Genomic DNA, 17361 nt, shown 5'->3' with positions numbered 1-17361 from the left:
GGGGACGGCGAGTGGCGACCGCAGGGGGCACAGGGGCTCTCCTTCCTCCCCCGCCCGCCGGGCCGAGGTTACATAACCCTCGCGCCCGGGCTCTCCCGTTGCCGGGACGATCGAGGCGCGGGTCGCTCCTGTGCCGCGGCGTCAGGCCCGCTGCCGCCCCCGGCCCGCTGGGGACGGGACGCGTGGGGCTCCCTCTGAAGGGCGGCTGTGACACGCCCCCCCACCCCGCTCTCCGTGGAACCGCAGCGAGGGAAGCGGTCGCCGGCTGTGAGTCGCTCCCGTGGGCGGGGTGCGGGCTGAGCGCGGTACGGCCCTCGCACGTCTTGGACCGGGAGAGCCTCCGGGAGTGGGGGACACAGACACACCCACCCCCAGCGGGGGCTGCGGCGGGAGCTGGGCTCTGGGAGGGGCGGCCGCGTGGGGCGGGCTGGGGCGCTGGCCCCGGAGCGGAGGCGGCGGGCACCGGTGGCAGCGGGGCCGGGCCCGGCTCTCCCGGCGGGGCTCCGCTCTGGCGTCCCTGCTGGCCGCGGGCTGCAGCCACGTCTGTCCCGGGGGCAGCGCCGGGGTGCGGAACGAGGAGCGGGGGAAGCGGCGGAGAGCACGCGTGTCCCGGGGCGCTGAGCGGCACCGCGGGCCCCGCTCCGTGCCCGTCCCGCGCGGGGACCGGGCTGGGGCCCGGCGGCCCGGTGGGATGGTGCACGGGAGGAACCGTGTGGCAGTGAGGAAGGGAATCTCACCGCCGATGAGATGCGTGAGCTACAGGTAGAGTAGGCAACAGGTGCTGTCCGTTTGTTTTTTGTGTTGCCTATTGTTCTAAGGACACTCTGTTCCTTGAGACGGCGTGGCTGTGCTGCTGTTCACATTAGGTGCATACTATTGCATGCGTGATTACAAAACCCTTTATGTAAGTACAGTTTCATGCAAATAGATGAGCAGCATGGTAACAGTCAAGCTGACGCTTTACATTTGACTTTGCATAACAGGGTAGGATAAAGGATAGCATTTCTCTGTGTACCATAGGAACTTAAAAAGGCCTTCCAGGAGGTCGGTATGAGATCTCAGGTGCTTGGAAACTACAGTACTTACTTAGCAAGTGTATTCCAGTGAAAAAGTAAACTTGGCTGAGACAGTGCATTGATTCTGATCAAACAAACAATCATTAAGTATGGAAAAGACCTCCGAGGTCCTTAAGTCCAACTGTTTCATCCAGATGTCTAATCTAAATCTACCCTCTTGCAGTTTCAAACTATTGCCTCTCATTCTGTCACTACATGCCCTGCTAAGAAGTCTTTCTCCATGTTCCTTGTTAAGCGCACATCTTTCTTTCCCAGGTGCAAGACTGAAATTTATTGTCTTGAGACATCTGAGATTGAATAGCTATCCCAAGTAAAGGGAAAGAAGTGGAAATTCTCTAATGATTCTAGTGGTAAGAATATCTGTCAAGTCAGAAGTAGAGTAAAAACCTGATTAGTATGGTGAGAAACCCTCCCAAGTTACCAGTATTGTTTCAGACAGTTTGATTGGTGTTAGGGAGAGTGCCCACATTGTTGCACTGTAACATCAAGTTCTTCTTGCTTATGCTTGTACATGTTTGAGTGCTTTTGTGATCTTTCTGTTTTGCCTTTGTCTCTGAAACTTGCATTATTTCTGCAAAGTGAGGAGGTTTCACTGCAGGACTGGTCTGTGTTGTTGCTCCATGCAAAGCTAGATGTTAGTCTTGTGATGATGACACTGTCCTGAGGTGTGGAGTCCTGATTCTGGACTGTGGAGGTTGCTTACCTCATTAGTTACACACAGAGGAAAAGAGATGGCCTTTGGCCTGGAGTAGTAGGAAAAAAGTAGTACCCTTCAGGTTTTGGTGAGGTTTTGGCTGTTTCAAGTGTGTATTTCAAGACAGAAGGAAGATACTTTGGTTGGTTGTCATAAGTGTCAAACACTGCAGTGAAAGAGCATGGTATGTCCTGTGAAGAAGTGGTTTGGATTGAGGTAGTTCAGAAGGCAGAGGCATGGAAAGCAAGTTTTTGGCTTTTGTGCACTTCATCAAATTTGGCAAGTTTTTTGGTTTCATTTATAATTCAAAAACTGCATGGTTTTGCTGGAATTTTTGTTTATTGGTGGGACTTGTTATAGACTTCTTATATTTTTTCCAGCAAACAAATTCTGTTGGTGAAAAACTAAGTAATCTTAATTTTTACAATTTACTTGTTTTCATTTTGGATTTCCACAGAGAGGCATTAAAGAGTCAGCATATTCTTGGCGTACCTTTATTGCTTTTTCTTCTTCCAATCATAAGATTAAAGTATGTAACAACAGTTTACTTGATAAACTTACTTGAGCCTCTCCTTGAGCAATACACTCTCACAGTAATAAGCTTTTTTAGTAAGCTGAGATGCTGATGGAGTTTAGTCTCGAAGTATGAGAATACAGTGAAGTGGGGAAAGTGATTTGCAGTAGAGTTCTGGATGTTTCTTCTGCCCCAGACGTTTATTGCGACCAGGAAGTGTTTGGCTTAGATACAGACTGATAAACAGTTTTCTTTTCCCTGGGTTCTTGCCACACCCTTATTTCTCTAACATCTTTACAGTATTAGAATATGCTTTACTGCAGAAAATCTTTTTTTCACCCCTCAAAGAATAAGGAAATGAGCAAGTTGCCATGGGATGAGGTATATTTGTTGTGGTTTAAGAGCAAGAAGATTACCAGTAGCCAGTAGAACAAGTAAATTATCACTAGTCTAGATCAACTGTAGTGTTTTCCATAGGGTTGCTATGGTTGGCCTATGTTAAAAGGAACGTCATGTTCTTAGCAAGGCCTTGTGTAATAGCTGGCATGAGTGTCCTGTAGACACTTTATTATACTCATAACATTACCACATCATAATTACTAGATAATCAGGTGTTTCTGAAAAGGAATTTTTGTCTCCAGTTTTGATTGCATGGCCTAGAATGCCTCTATAAGGATGGTGGATTATAGAGATTTTTACCTGGATTGTCTTACTGCATTCATACTTTCCACATTCAGTTATATCCCTGTAGTGCAAGTTTTAAACTGTTTTAATATTCATTATGTTAACTTAGCTTGTCAAGCAGCGAACAGCAAAGGAGTCAATTAATACTTGCATTTTTCTTTGTGATATTGTTGTATTGCTCAAAAAGGCTTTTACTTGTTCTTTTGGTTATGGATGAAGTCGGATGCAGAAACTGTTGGTCTTGAAAGTAATGCTGCTACTGTTTTGTGTCCTGTTTAAGAGATGTCCGTCAGCTTTCCTGCTGCAAGTGCTGTCTTAACCTTAACCCCTGCTGTGGCGTCAGACAGGAACATTGTTCATTGGTGTTGGTCAGCAAAGCAGACTTTTTTAAAGTAGAACTGACATTTAAAAAGTAGAACCAAAGCTACATTGCCTTTTCTTGTAGAACTCTGCCTTCTGACACTTTGTGAGGGGATGAGGATGTTTCTTTTTAGACTTATTTCTGTGAAGTATGTTTAAAGGACATGGGAAAAGAGAAGGTAGCAGTCAAAACTACACTTCAGAGGGCGATAGTTTTGCTATCTTTTGCTGAGATTTCTTGCAGCCCCAGGTTGCTTTTGTGAAATAGTGTGGCAGAGAAGAGCAGAATGAAGAGGGGCCGGATGATTTGAGCGTCTGTAAAGCGAGTGGAGATGTTTGCAGTGGCTCTTGGAGCACGTTGTGGCCTGCTGCCGGGAGCCAGCAGCCATGTGTAGTAGGCAGGCACCGAACACATGGGACTGCACATGCCTGGCTGTCCATGCCGGGATCTGAGGCTCTGCTAAGTGGCTTAGCACATCACCAGGCACGCTTGTGCAGCCTGCTCGTACTCTGCCTGCCCGCACTGCTGGGACGTGAGCAGGCTGCTGTGCCCCTGGTCTGTATTTCCAGGGGACATGGGCAGGCTGCTGTGCCCCTGGTCTGTATTTCTAGGGGACATGGGCAGGCTGCTGTGCCCCTGGTCTGTATTTCTAGGGGACATGGGCAGGCTGCTGTGCCTCTGCTTTGTATTTCCAGGGGACATGGGCAGGCTGCTGTGCCCCTGCTNAGGGGACATGGGCAGGCTGCTGTGCCCCTGCTCTGTATTTCTAGAGTTACCTTCAGGTGTCAGTGGGGTCTTTGTCTGGATGCCTGCACCAGTATAGAATCCTCTTACAAGGCCCTCTGTCCCTCTTGAGTTACCAGGGGACAGCAGCAATATACTGAGTCTCATGTGAGTTGCCCAGGCAGTGGTTCTAAAGGGCACATTTTTCCTGCTTATCCAAATATGAAAGGGAAGTTATGAGAATTTCTGTGTGTGGAAGCTTTTGTAAAGTCAAGAAGTTTTTGTACAGATGTTCTCAGCTACTGGTGATCTGCTGCTGAAGTAATGTGTGTAGTAGTCCTAGAGGAGCCTCATGAGTTCTGACTTTTTTTTTTGGGGGGAGTCTGATTTAGACAACTTCAGTTGTGGAATGCAATCAGAAGTGAGGTTAAATTTACCTTCCTTAACATATATAACCATGGAGTATGGTTTTCAGTTTTCCATCATTTTCTCCGAATAGGAAGGAAAATGTTATTGAGGATGCTGAAGGGGTTGTGATTCAACATGCTGTTTACACGAGTGAACTGAAATACACAGAAAGCATTTCTTGGGGCAAGAGGATGAGGAGATTCTGCAGGTGGTGTGAGCAGACTGAAGAAGTTCAGTACAAGCAATTCCAGTGTTGATCCTGACAGGATTTGATGCTGGGAAAGAAACCTCATCTGTATGCCAAAATGTCTGGGAAAGACTTTAGTTTTGCTTCCACCTGTTTTTGAGCGTACCATGGTAATTCTTAACATTTGATTTTTCTTATAGGTAGAATAGCTAGAGATGGGCAGAGATTTCCTGGTATAGATATCTTTTTTTTAAAGTAGAACTGATTTTTAAAAAGTAGAACCAAAGCTACATTGCCTTTCTAACATCCTGTCCTGAAGCAGAGGCAATTCACTGTTAAATAACACCTGCAATTTATTGTAATTGAAGCTTAGGGAGACAAGATGAAGTGGTGAGGATGTCTAGTACTTGGGGTTTTTTTCTTGGTTTCACTTCCTATCCTCCTTATTCCTTGCAGCTTTTGTATCTTAGTACAGTTTTTGTACTTGACCTTATTACATGTACTTTTATGTTTCTGCTTAGTTTCTTTAATTGTACAAAGATGTTCAGTGAATAAAGCACTTATTGATTTCAATTATATCTCTGCCATGGTTCTCCTGTGACTTGAGCTCTTATTTCAGCATTAATACATCCAACTCCTAGGACAGGTACATGGTGTTTGTTAGGTTGCTGTGGTTTTTGGAGTGGATTATTGATGGGATGGGGACAAGAATTTATTTGGTACAGTGTCTTCCAGAAGGGGACTTTGATTCTGACTGAAATTTTGGACAGGGTGTGAACCACAGCAGTGTGTGAAGAGCAGCATTAGCCTGGAATACAGTAAATGTGGTGGAAGTATGTCCTTTTTCTGAAAGGAGAGAATACATAGTAGATATGCCAATACACTGTTTAATGGAGATGACAACAAATACTAAAGTTGATGTATGGTATTGAGATAGTTTTAGATCTAGTTTCACCTGTAATAAAGGTGAAATATATGCCTGCATGGTGGGACATGATAATTTTTCCCTCCTTTCTGTGACAACACTTGGCAACCTCAAATGTATAATTTTTGTCATTTTTTTCAAAAGGGGCAAGAGCTGACATGGAAATATTAAGAGTTTTGACTATTGATGTTGTGCTTAATTGTCTCTTCAGTTTGGCTCAGGAAGACAGTAGCATTTTCTGGTTACAAAGAAAATAAAGTGTTTTTTTAAATTCACACTGCAGACAAGTAATTTTGCATACCTTTAAGAAGGCACCTTTTTTAAGACTGGAAGCTGGAAAGAAGGACATCTGGAAATTAGCATGGGGCATGTGGAGGAGATGTTGTTTAGTGTCTTTACAAGATGTCTCAGGACAGGCTGGGTTTTTTTTTAATGGCAAATCCCCAACCTGTTGGCAATTAAACTTGGCCCTGGGTCAAGTCTCTTATTCAAGGTGAAAGAATAAATTTGAGAGACTGATTCTGTTTGCTGTTGGGAATGATCAGATCCACTATGGAGTCTTCAGCACAGGTGGTGGGTTTAACAGTGCAAGGAATACTTACCTGAAAAGGTAAAATAAACTTTATTTCTGGTCTGGCAGAAATGAGAATTGCAGAAGGTTCTTAGGTTTATAAAGGGAACAGAATTCAGTGGGTAGTTATTCTGTGCATTGCTCAAGGAACCAATTTAGAAGTTAGGTTACAATAATAAATATTATCAGTAAAATTTCTTGCATTTCCTCTCATCTTGTATTTATAGTCTTTATGATTGTTCTACATCTGTGGGAGAGATATTTTGCATGGTTGGACTTGTATTGCACTATGAAATGTACTTGATTTATCTTTTATAATAAATTTTTATCTTCATTATAAAACTTGATTATTTTTTTTTAATAGGAATATATTGATGACGCTTTGAGATTTTGAAAGATCATGATTAGTACATTCATTGAGGTGAGTGTTTTATGCTGTACTCAAGAAAGTGATTTGTGATATCAGTTCTTTCTTAATGACTCTGAACTTAGGAAGGTGGGAGGTGTCTCTGTGATTCTGTTATTGCTCTTCTGAGTATCTCCTTTGAAATGTAGTGTCAGAATGCTCAGAACCAGAGATCTTCAGGGCTTTACATTTCTGAAGGCCTGTTGCACAAATCATGAAGTACATGGAGATGCTGTGGCTTCTCTAAATCTTTATGAAACTGGAATTTAGTGTAGTGTCAGTATTAAGATATCATCTGTGTTGTTTGCTGTGCAGATATTTATTAATAGCTTCCATTTTTTTGATTGCTCGTGCAGGTGTTAAGGAACTTCCAATTATGAGGAAAATTTTGAGGTCCAGAAAACCAAGTACCTACTGTTACTTAGATAATTGGGATGATAGCTCAGGAAGAAAAGGGAAAATACTATGCTCCTAAACTTGAATTTAAAAAGGTAGATTATAACTTCCAACAGTGTTTTTTTGGTCAGTTGTGCTCTCCTTTGAAAATGAAGAAAAGTTCATTGTTATTGGAGCAGAAAAAGGAGATATAATTAAAGGAGTATAGTGGAGGAATGTAATCTTTGATGCAAAGAAAATTTATAATGTGCTTTCAATAAATGTGGTCTGATAATGCCACAGTATTGGCTCTAGACAGGAAAGACAGCTGATCTGGGTAGTAATACTCCAATACAGATGGAATTGTAACTGAGATTTTAAGGATTAACGCTACAATGTCTGTTTAGTCTAAATGTCTGAGAAAAAAAACCAAACCAACCTGATTTTCTATGGCTGGAAAATGTGATCTGAATAGGTTCTAAAATCTGACTCTTTTCAATGCTGCAGGTGTGACTCCAGTTCTCTGCAGAAAGTGAACCTGGTTCAGCTTTGTTTGCCTCCTCTATCACAGGTGTGTTCTACAGCAGAGTTTTCACTCTTTTGTACTGTGTAAAGTCTTTTGTGCTTAGAAGAGATGTATATATCAATATGGAAGTAAATGAGGAAATATCACAGGTTCTGTATTCTGCATAAACTGAATAAATTAGACTTCCTTCTGTGGAAAATAGCTTATTGGAGATGCCATCTGTAGATGAAGTCTTCTAGTGTTTTGGGACTTGGGCATACTCAATCACCTGTACATTTCCTCTGAAAAATAATAGAAAGCAAGTAGAATTGGCTGCCTCTAATTCTGCTCAGACTGTTTAAATATAAGTCATTCAAAACTTTTGTTTCAGATAAAAAGCCTTTTGATGTAGATTTGTCTTACTTTCTGTTAAATTGTAGAAAGAAATTTTTAGAAGGAGAATTTTTAGTAGTTTGCAAGGATTATTATTATTGTTTTAATGTCTTCTTAAATGTGTTATTAATTACATGAAACCAATATGATACACAATTAAAATGGTACGTGCTGTTACTGTGAATATATCTTCAAACTTAGACTTTTGAAAACCTTTTTTACTTTTTTTAATTGAATATTTTACAGGGAATTGAGTTAGTGTAAAGGAATTGCAAGAGCTGTCGTTAAACAAGGATTTAGCTGGTGCTGAAAGACATTGCACATTTTCAATGTTCAGGATAAAAACTGAAATCTGCAAGTAGCTCTGGCTACAGCAATTTCTAACGCTTCTTGTGGTCAGAAATAAAGCCTATAATTTAAATTATGTATTATCAGTTTATGATAAAAACCAAATCAAAACATCTAAAGAACCAGTTCATACAGATTTATACCATGATATGAGTATTTTAGAACTTGCATTGGCTTCATGATGTCACACAGGATGGAATGTTGTGAATAAATTCTTCCTTTAGTCTGGCCAACACAAATGTACTTTTAACAGTTGGTAGACGTGCAGCATGTTAAATTAAGGCATGTTAACATGGGCTGTCTTCCAGAGTGGTTAGCCTGGGATTTGAACACTGTTCCAAACATTTCTTCTGCACATTCAGATGAAGCACTTAGAATGATGTAATTGTCTGTCACACAAATGTTGGTCTTCTGAACTTCATATTCTACCATTTCTTTGTGCCACAGGGCAGTGGCATGCACCAACAGAATTAGTTTCATAGATTTGCTAGAAGAACTTTCAGGGTTTTTTTGTTTTTTGTTAAAATTCCCAGTGTTTCTCTTAAGAAACTTTTTATTAGAAAGAATAATAATGTTAATGGACTTCATTAGTAGTGACCTCTGACCATAAAGAAACACTTTTTTGCTGTGAGAGTGAGTGAGCACTGGCACAGATTGCTCAGAGAGACTATGGAATATCCATTTTTGGGAATACCCAGAATTCATCTGTTGATGGTCTTGAGCCTGCTCTTGGGTAACTCTGCCTGAGCAGGGAGTTGGACATGGTACCTCCAGAAATCTCTTTTGATCTTGATCATTATGGAAATTGAAATTTTATAACTGCCTGGTAAAATCTTTAATGCTTTTACCAATCCTATTGTGATAGAGGGTCATAAAATGATATTGCAAGCAAACCTGATGAGCACTTGGAGCTCTGCTGACCATGTCAGGTATTTGGCTCTGTGCCCTGCTGGGCAGGGCAGCCCTGTGTTCCAGTGGCTGTGCCAGCCCATGCAGACTGTACATAGTGTGATACCACTCTGATTGTGAATCCTAAGGGTTATTTTATCTAGAGCAGAACATGCTATTACTTTAAAACTCTTAAAGACGTTATTTCAGAGCAAAAGTGTTAAAAATGCAAATTTGTGTCTTCCTCTGCTGTATGACAGTTTCATGCTTAACCAACATTTATCTGCATAGGAGTGACATAGCTGTGAGCATCTCTCTGGTATCTGTTTGAAGAGGACACTGTTGGGGGGCCCAGGTATTTCTTTTATATTTTATAGTTATAGAGGTGTCCGGACTCTGTAATGGTCAAAGATTTCCAGTAGAAGAGGATGAGACAAGAATTAAATGCATGTGGGAGACTCTGGACCTAGGCATCTCATGCTTTCGATGCTAGCTGGGAGGGAGCTTGATAAACACTTTTGCCACCTTTTCATAGGAAAAACAGGTAAGAAACACACATAATTATTATGATTCATGCTAGTAGAAAGATGCTTCCCCTCCTGCTCCTCTAGAGTTTATGCAGAAAATATATTGTTCTGTGTTTGTGTTATATTTAAACTGGGGTTTCAGTCACATATATATATGTACTCATTCAGAACAATATTTTGGGTATAAACTGGGAGTTACCTTATTTGAAGCCAAAACATTTTTTAGCCTAAACCCATACTTTTAAATTCAGTTTGAGTTTCTTTGGTGAGGAAGCAATCTGATTGGAAGCATTCTCACTGTGGATGCCAGGGCCCTGATCTGATCCTGATTTCCTGGATAGGTGCTGCTGTAAATTCAGGGTGGCACTCAGATGGTTCTAGAACAAGGCTGTGTCCTGATCAGTTCCCCTTGTAAAGTGGCAGCTGAAAGCAGTGGTTATGAAGATGACCCTTATAACGCTGTTAGTAATTCTTACTCGAATAAGAGTCTTGTGTTCGGGATTTTCTTGAGCTGAGAGGTGAATCCTTATCAAAGAGTTGTGAAATAAATACAGTGAAATTGGGATTTTATGGGAGTATTTGTGGTATACTAGATTTTGATAATTTTGTAGACATTGACACTTCATTGCTTGTTTAGGAAAAGAGCAAAACTTGTTCATGATTATTTGGAGTGAGTAATCTAGTAAAAAAGTTCCCTTTCTTTTTTTAAGTAAAAAGATCTCACAAGAAATTATTGAGCATCGTTGTTATTGTTTCCTATAATCTGAGAATATTGCCATATCTTTTTTTCCCCCCTTCCTAGAAAAGTCCTAGTGAAGGTATTCTGTTAATTGTTCTTGCCAGGAAAACGTGAAGCTCTCAGTGTTGGTGAAACTGCGCAGTTGAACAAGTCACTTCTTTTATTATTGCTTGTTTTCCAACATTTTCTCTTAACGTTTTTCAACTCCCAAGCATTTAATTATTGTCTAATTGCACAGAGAGAATGCATTCATTGTAGATGTTAATTTTCAGTCATATCTAGAATTGCGTGATGTGACTAAACCCTTGCTGCTTATTTGTCATCTAAATAAGAAAACTTTTTATAATTTTGTAAAGCAAAAATCCAGAAGACATTTGGAAGTCCTTGACAAGATCTTCAGTAAAATTTAATCCTGGCTGTTAGGAATGTCTCCCATAGGTTCTAGTACATTTAAAAGTACCTAAATATTTACATGTCTATAGGCATCAAATGTAGTGTGGCTCTTGCTATGTTGGGAATATTGATAAGTTGATAGTAGTTGCAAATTTTTGCTCAAATCATGAAATGTTTGCCTCTTACTCAGTTCTAGATAATTTTGACTCTGGATTGTTAGTTTCTCATCCTTTATATGCCAGTACTAAATATTATAGTTTATGTATGAAAAGAAATCTGGAAAAATCTGTTCTTTGAATATAACCAGATCTCTGCTGAAATAAGATTTTTGGGTTTAAACTTACAGTTTCAGAAGAAATTTGCCTTCTTGGTGTTCTGCAACCCTTCTTAAGAGTGTTTTTCAGAAACAAGCTCAGGTACTTCTTTCAGCATTTGTCCATACATATTTTGGTCTGGTTTTTTTTGGTGATGTTAAAGTTCAGGCTGTTTCCTTTGTCTTACTGCAGGATAAAGGAGCAACTGTAGGTAATGAATAACCAGAAGACATTTCCTGCGTATCTAACCTGGCAAATCAATGCCATGTTTGTCCTTAGTGCTCAGTGGAATGGCTTTCTGTGAGCCAGTTACCTTAAAATCAAGTTTAACTGGTGCCAATTTAATAGTAAAAAAGTTTTTATTTATAGAGCCAAAATAGACAACATCCCTTAAAAGTTTAGAGGATGGAGCAAGAAATAAAGAAAAACCTGGCTTCTTTCAAGATCAAACCTAAAAGAGCTCTTTGTGTTTCCATGTTCAGATTCTTACTGAACTTAGTATGGGATGTAATTACCTTCCTCAAACTGGTAACAGGAGAGAACCTTAGTCTGGGGAAACATGCAAGCTTTTGCCTTCCAGTGTTGTTTGGTTAGTGACTGGGAATTTATTCAAGCGTATGAGTGGGATGAATACGTGCAATTTATTATGTCATTTTCCCCGAGATGAGTTTCAAAGATAATTAATCTCTTTGTGCTGTCTGACCGTCTGTGCTCCTGAAGTGTTTGCACAGCGCTGGTGTCTGCATGCAGATGTTCCACTTAAAGGTCTTTCTCTGCTGAGAGTGAAGTCTAGCCAGCTGCATCACTTCTTATCTAAATTGCAGAGCATGGAGGAGGGTTATTGCCAGCCTGAGCTTTTTTCAGTTACTCCAGTCTCTTCTAAGAAAATGTCTCCAAAGTTAGGACATGAATGAACATCACATTATAAATGAAAAAAGCACCAAGATTCCCACAAAGTAGTAAGGTCTTGTTTTAGAAATGCTTCTCTTTCTTCAGAAAAGGAAAAACTCTTGCAAGTTTATAATAACATTTTTCTTGTTCCTTCCTCTTTACCCTTCCTGTATTCCTTACTCTGGTACGTGCCTCTGGCACTGAGACTTTTGAGATTTTGAAATGGAAGAAATTTTGTGCGAGACAGACTTTGTGATGTTAATCTTCCAATCTTGCCTAAGAAAACCATTCCAGCTCAGGCTGAGCCAGTTCTGTTTGAAATATAAGTCTTTAAAGATGACAAACTTGTGTTTTCTCTATTAGTCAAATATTTTTTTTATTTCTTTTTTCCTCTGGTATGAGTGTCCTTGGGATCCGAATCATAGTCACTATAATGTAGTTATTAGGTGTGGACAAAGCTGCAGAAGTTCTGGCATGTTGTTAGTTACAACCAGAAGAAACAGGACTGAATTGCTTCTTGACACAAATTTCTGCCAGGTATCAAGAGGAATAAAATTTACATGGTATCTCCTAAGGGTCAGTGTCTATTTCTTTTCTGTTGGTGACTCTTTGCTTAAAATAAAAATGTTTTTTGAAACCCTGAAAGCTTGACTGTCATTGAATCAATCAACTCTTGTTCAGGAATTATGGGAAATTCCTGAAAAGTTGTTGGATAGCATACAGATTTATTTGTTTATTTACTTAGGGAACAGTTCTCTCCCACCTAAGGAAGCACTGCTGAAGTTTCCTACAGATACCTGGTAGAAGCTAGTCTGGGTCAGGGAAAGAAGGGAGGAGATGAGACGATAGAAGATATTTGGAGGTGGAAAAAAATTACTCACCAGTGGTTTAACATCTCAGAATTTCAAACCTTAAGACTTTTTTTTTTTTTTTTTTTTTTTTTTGGCACATTTTTGTTGCCTCTTAAACTTCTAAAGATTACAAAAAAGACTTAGGGGAAAATAATTTTCCAGGGAAAGGTTGTGTAAAAAAAATTACTTGTGAAGAATTATCATGGCTGGAAATACTACAGCACATGTAATCATCTCTGGTCTCAGAATTCAGCAGAAGAGGTTTCTCATGCCTGAAGACTAATACACAAGATATTTACATCAGAGGAGGAAAGCTGTGGCACTATCACTGCTCTTCCTATAAATGGCAGTTTTACTGATAATACATTACTGTGATGTTGGGCTAATTGAGAGTCTGTCTTTGGTAGTTCATGCTCCTAAACCTATCAGTAGTCATTTACATAGTTTTCTTTATAGGAGTAAATATAGCAGCCCAAAAATTTTATTTTTTTAGTTTTTTAATTTGTGAGACCTCTTTTTCCCCCATCTCTAAGGAAAACACAATTTCCTAACAGATAGTGGTGTTTTGATTATGGCAGTATTTTTTTCTCATTTATCTAAAGCTCTTTCTCAGTAGCATTTTGTCAGGAAAACAGGAAGCAACTCCAGCCTTACAGAATATAGGATGAGAAATTTCACATCTTGCCTTACATTTGTACACCCCAGACCTCCTTTAAAGGTGATGCTGCAAGTGCCTTTTTTCTTAAAACTTCATTTGAATCGTGATGGGGTTAATTACCTTTACTTATGGAACTCTCACAGAGCTTTACAACCTTGGTGTCCTCTGAGAAATAATAGAATAGATGTCACTTGGGAGATGGCTTTTGAGGGTGGCTGCAGTTATTTAAGCAGAATGCTTTGATTTACACAGCAGTGGGAAGAGCATCCCCTGGGTCCAAATGGATCAGCACATTCCCAGGTACCAAACCTGTGTGGTACAGCGAGGTTTGTCCGTGCAGGTGCTCCCTGTGCCACCTTCTGGCCTCCCTGGCTCTGTGCTGTGGTTTTGGTCCCTGGCGCAGCCAGGCAGGCGTGGCTGAGCTCAAGCTGTGCCCTGCAGCCCTGGGCACTGAGCTTCACTCCAAGCATCCTGAGGAGGGCAAGTCCTGTCACAGAGATTAAATCAGAGATGAACTATCTGACCTAGTTAATCATTGGCCACCAGAATGTGCATTGTGACATAATCCTACAGTTTCAGCTCAGAGTAAATACTCTTTTATTGCGTGCTCCGGTTATGTAATTTCCAAGACAGAAGTGGTTAACCTTAGTCCAGAAAAAAACTGTCAGAGCTCCTGAAGGGTAATTCAGTGCTGGGATAGTAGAGTTCAATACAGCAGCATATCAGCAGGTCTTTTTTATCTGCATTAAAGTACCTGCAGAGGAAAAAAAGTATATTTTACTCAATTGTAAGGCATTTTTCTGTTACCACCTATAATAAAGTACCAGTGAATAAACTTGTAAGGAAAGAAAAAAATTCTGTTTTTATACCACTGCTGATAGCTTAAGTGAATGTCCTTAAACTATACTTTTAAATGAAAGCAGATATCTTGCATATTATTTTGATCAAGTGAAAAGACAGCTAGTGCTTTCTGGAAAATGCAAAATAAATGTAAAATGTCTGGAAAAACATCATTTAGGAGTGTAAGAAAATAGCTTCCATGTGGTGTTGCTTTGGGGGGAGTTGAATCATGGTGTGTTTTAAATTACTATTGTGAATTTTTTCCATTACAGTGTTTCTAAAAAACATAAATACTTATTTATTTGTGTTTAAGACAAAACTGCTGTAGTTAATATTAACTAAACTTGGTTGTGAATTTTTTTATTGAATTATTCCAGTCAGAGGTTTATTAGTTAATAATTGTAATTTTGAAGATTTGAAAGGGCCAAAGAGGAAGGAACACACATTGTTCTGTTGTCTTGAAAACAACAGAGATTCTTAACAGAGAATCTTAGTTCATAGTTTTACACTATTGTCTGAGTTGCTGAAATGGATGAGGTTGTGAGTCAGATTAAATATGACTTTTTTATTAATAAAGTTGAACTACTCTCCAGTACTCATTTGGTGGTACCTCAGTACTGGTCTGTCCTTGATTTACCTCTGTATACACTGAAGCCTGATAACATTAGAATTTGGTTTAAAAGCAGGGATATGTTTGCTTTGGTTTTTTTTAGCCTTACTTTTCCAAGCAATTTTTATCATATCCCCCCAAAATTAGTGGTAATCGGCAGATAAAATGATTCTCAGGGTTATTCATGGCTTAGAATTTTTGGTGGCGGTGATGAGGTGTGTTTGTGTGTTTAGTTTCCCTGTTCCTGCTGTATGTTCTGTCTGCCTACCTCTATGGCTTTTGTACAAAGAAAGAAATGAAGAGAACAGTAGTGTTCCCTCCCAGCTGATCTTAAAAACACCAAAACCCTAATATAAAACAGAACACCAGCCCAAATTACCTCTAAACAAAATGAGCAATGCTCTGATGTCTGAATAGAGTTTTTTTCTTTATCAAGGTAAACTGAAAGGCAGTGGAATGCTTTCACTGAAAATCATAGCAGCTGTCATCCAAATCTAGGCAGCCATACTGACAAGGATCAAGTAGGAAAGTAAAAAACTAGGGAATATGTGAACTTTTCAGGAGTTTTTCCATGTTTATTCAACTTTATTTCTTATGTGTGGGTTTTTACTAAAAAATAAATACTTTTTTTATGATAAACCATTGTGAGATTTTCAGTTTAAATGAAACATTTCTCCATTCAAATGCTGAATATATTAACCATGAATGTCATTTTTTGCATTCTACAATCAGTGCAAATTCCAGTTTGTCAGCAAGGCAAACAAGAAAATAATTTTTTTTCTTCCTTCCCTTCCTCCTCAGACTTCTGCATCTGTACTTCCAAACAGAATTTGTAAAGAGGGGAAAATTCTGAATATGGCTTGATTTGCTCTTGGTCTTGGCAGTGTTTCTGATGAGTGTCCCACGGACTCTGTCAAGTTCTGGGGGTTCTCCTCTAGCACCGAGGAGCAGAACCCTGAGCAGCAGCCTGGGATCAGTAGAAGCATTTCTCCATCATTCTCTTTAAAAGAGCAGCTCAAGATGAGTGATTATTCTGGACTTCCAAGTGACCACAGCCAGATGATTGCTGAAGATTCAGAAATTCAAGCAAAGCCTGAACACTCTCATGAAGTTCTTCAGGAAGATATTGAAATGAGCAGTGGCTCCAGTGGAAATGATTCCAGTGGAAATGACTCCAGTGGGAATGACACAAATGAAAACTATTCAAGTGGGCATGATTCTCATGGTCATGAATCTGATGAAAATGGGAAGGATTCAGCAATGCTTATGGAATCTTCAGACTGTCATAAAAGGTAGTAGCTATTATTAAATACATTTCACTTTTATTTTTGCCCCTAAAAACCTTTGTTCATTTGAATCAATATTTCTGAATAATAACTAAGGCATTAAGCCTCTTCAGCATGGAGCTGAGTATGCTACATAAGTTCTACTCTCATGTGATGTAAAATGTAATTTAATATAATTCATAAAGAAAAGGTCTCTGGTGTTTTCATCATTTGCATCTTCCTTATTATCGTGAGCTTAACTTGCCTTATTTATTCATTTTCTTGTAAACCAACTTCTGTAATTGTATATCAGAACCTGTCAATTGACTGTTTTATGTGTGAGGATGCAACCAAGTTATTTTAATCTTTTCAATAATAGCTTACAGAGAAAAGCTTTATTAAGAACCACCTCCCTAGTAGTCCTGTGAGGACCAGAGTGTTTGGACTCAGTGATCCTTATGGGTCCTTTCCAACTCAGGCTGTTCTTTGCTGCTTAGATAAATGTATACAGCTTAATGCCTATTTGTTGTACCACACAGAAGCTTTTAAAATTTAGGGTTGGGGTTTTTGCTTGGTTTTTTTTAAGGGAGACAGTCATTAATTGAAAATAAAAAGCTACAATGAGCTAAAAGTTGTTTGTTAAGTTTTCAAATATTAATCTTTTTCTCTTTTCCTTATTCTAGTTCAAGCTCAAATGCATTTAGTCTGATGATTGCAAACTCTGAACACAATCAGTCTAGCAGTGGATGCAGGTAAATTAGTGGGCATATATTATTTGTTAATTTAGATGTATGCTAAATGCTGAAAACTAAATGATGTTGAATTTTGTTTCTTTTGTTTTGTTTTGCCTCAACCTGGATGACTACACAAGAAATCCTGTCTTTGATTTCTTCCTGTCCATAATCAGTATGTCATGTAGCGTGTCATGTTAACCACTTGATTAAATTGGAACTTTTGGTTGCTGTTCTATGCAAGTTGTGTGATAAAGTCCTGTTACTTTGTTTTGATTTGGTAGCTTAACTCTGTAATTATTTTTTTTTGTGGGTCCCATTGAATACTGCTTCAGTTACAATGGGGTTTTGTAGCTTTTAAGTTTTTTTTGCTCTTCAGAATTTAGTCTGAGTCTGGTGATGTGTTAACATTAGAATTCACCACTGAGCTATTGAATTCACCATTGGGTTATTCCTGGTGTCCAGCAGCTGGGTCACCTGCCTC

At 39.5% G+C, this 17361-nt stretch overlaps 1 protein-coding gene across 6 annotated transcripts in view; it reads left to right on the top strand.

Moving 5' to 3' along the window:
- Nucleotides 1-743: 743 nt before the first annotated feature.
- PER2 (period circadian regulator 2) overlaps nucleotides 744-17361 on the top strand; it is a 44819-nt gene continuing 28201 nt past the window's right edge. Inside the window, exons 1-6 of one of the 6 annotated variants that reach the window (XM_015637540.2) lie at nucleotides 744-762; nucleotides 6508-6564; nucleotides 7432-7495; nucleotides 9442-9602; nucleotides 15683-16173; nucleotides 16830-16898. In XM_015637540.2, the coding sequence (XP_015493026.1) occupies nucleotides 15902-16173; nucleotides 16830-16898 (341 nt within the window). In that variant the 5' untranslated portion in view covers nucleotides 744-762; nucleotides 6508-6564; nucleotides 7432-7495; nucleotides 9442-9602; nucleotides 15683-15901. Of the gene's footprint in view, nucleotides 763-6507; nucleotides 6565-7431; nucleotides 9603-11063; nucleotides 11134-15682; nucleotides 16174-16829; nucleotides 16899-17361 lie in introns of all 6 variants that reach the window. The other 5 variants (XM_015637541.2, XM_015637542.2, XM_015637538.2 and 2 more) reach the window with 5 other exon arrangements.

Source organism: Parus major, chromosome 9 (genome assembly GCF_001522545.3).
Source record: "Parus major isolate Abel chromosome 9, Parus_major1.1, whole genome shotgun sequence".
Taxonomy (NCBI): domain Eukaryota; kingdom Metazoa; phylum Chordata; class Aves; order Passeriformes; family Paridae; genus Parus; species Parus major.
This window is presented reverse-complemented; position numbering and strand designations above follow the sequence as displayed.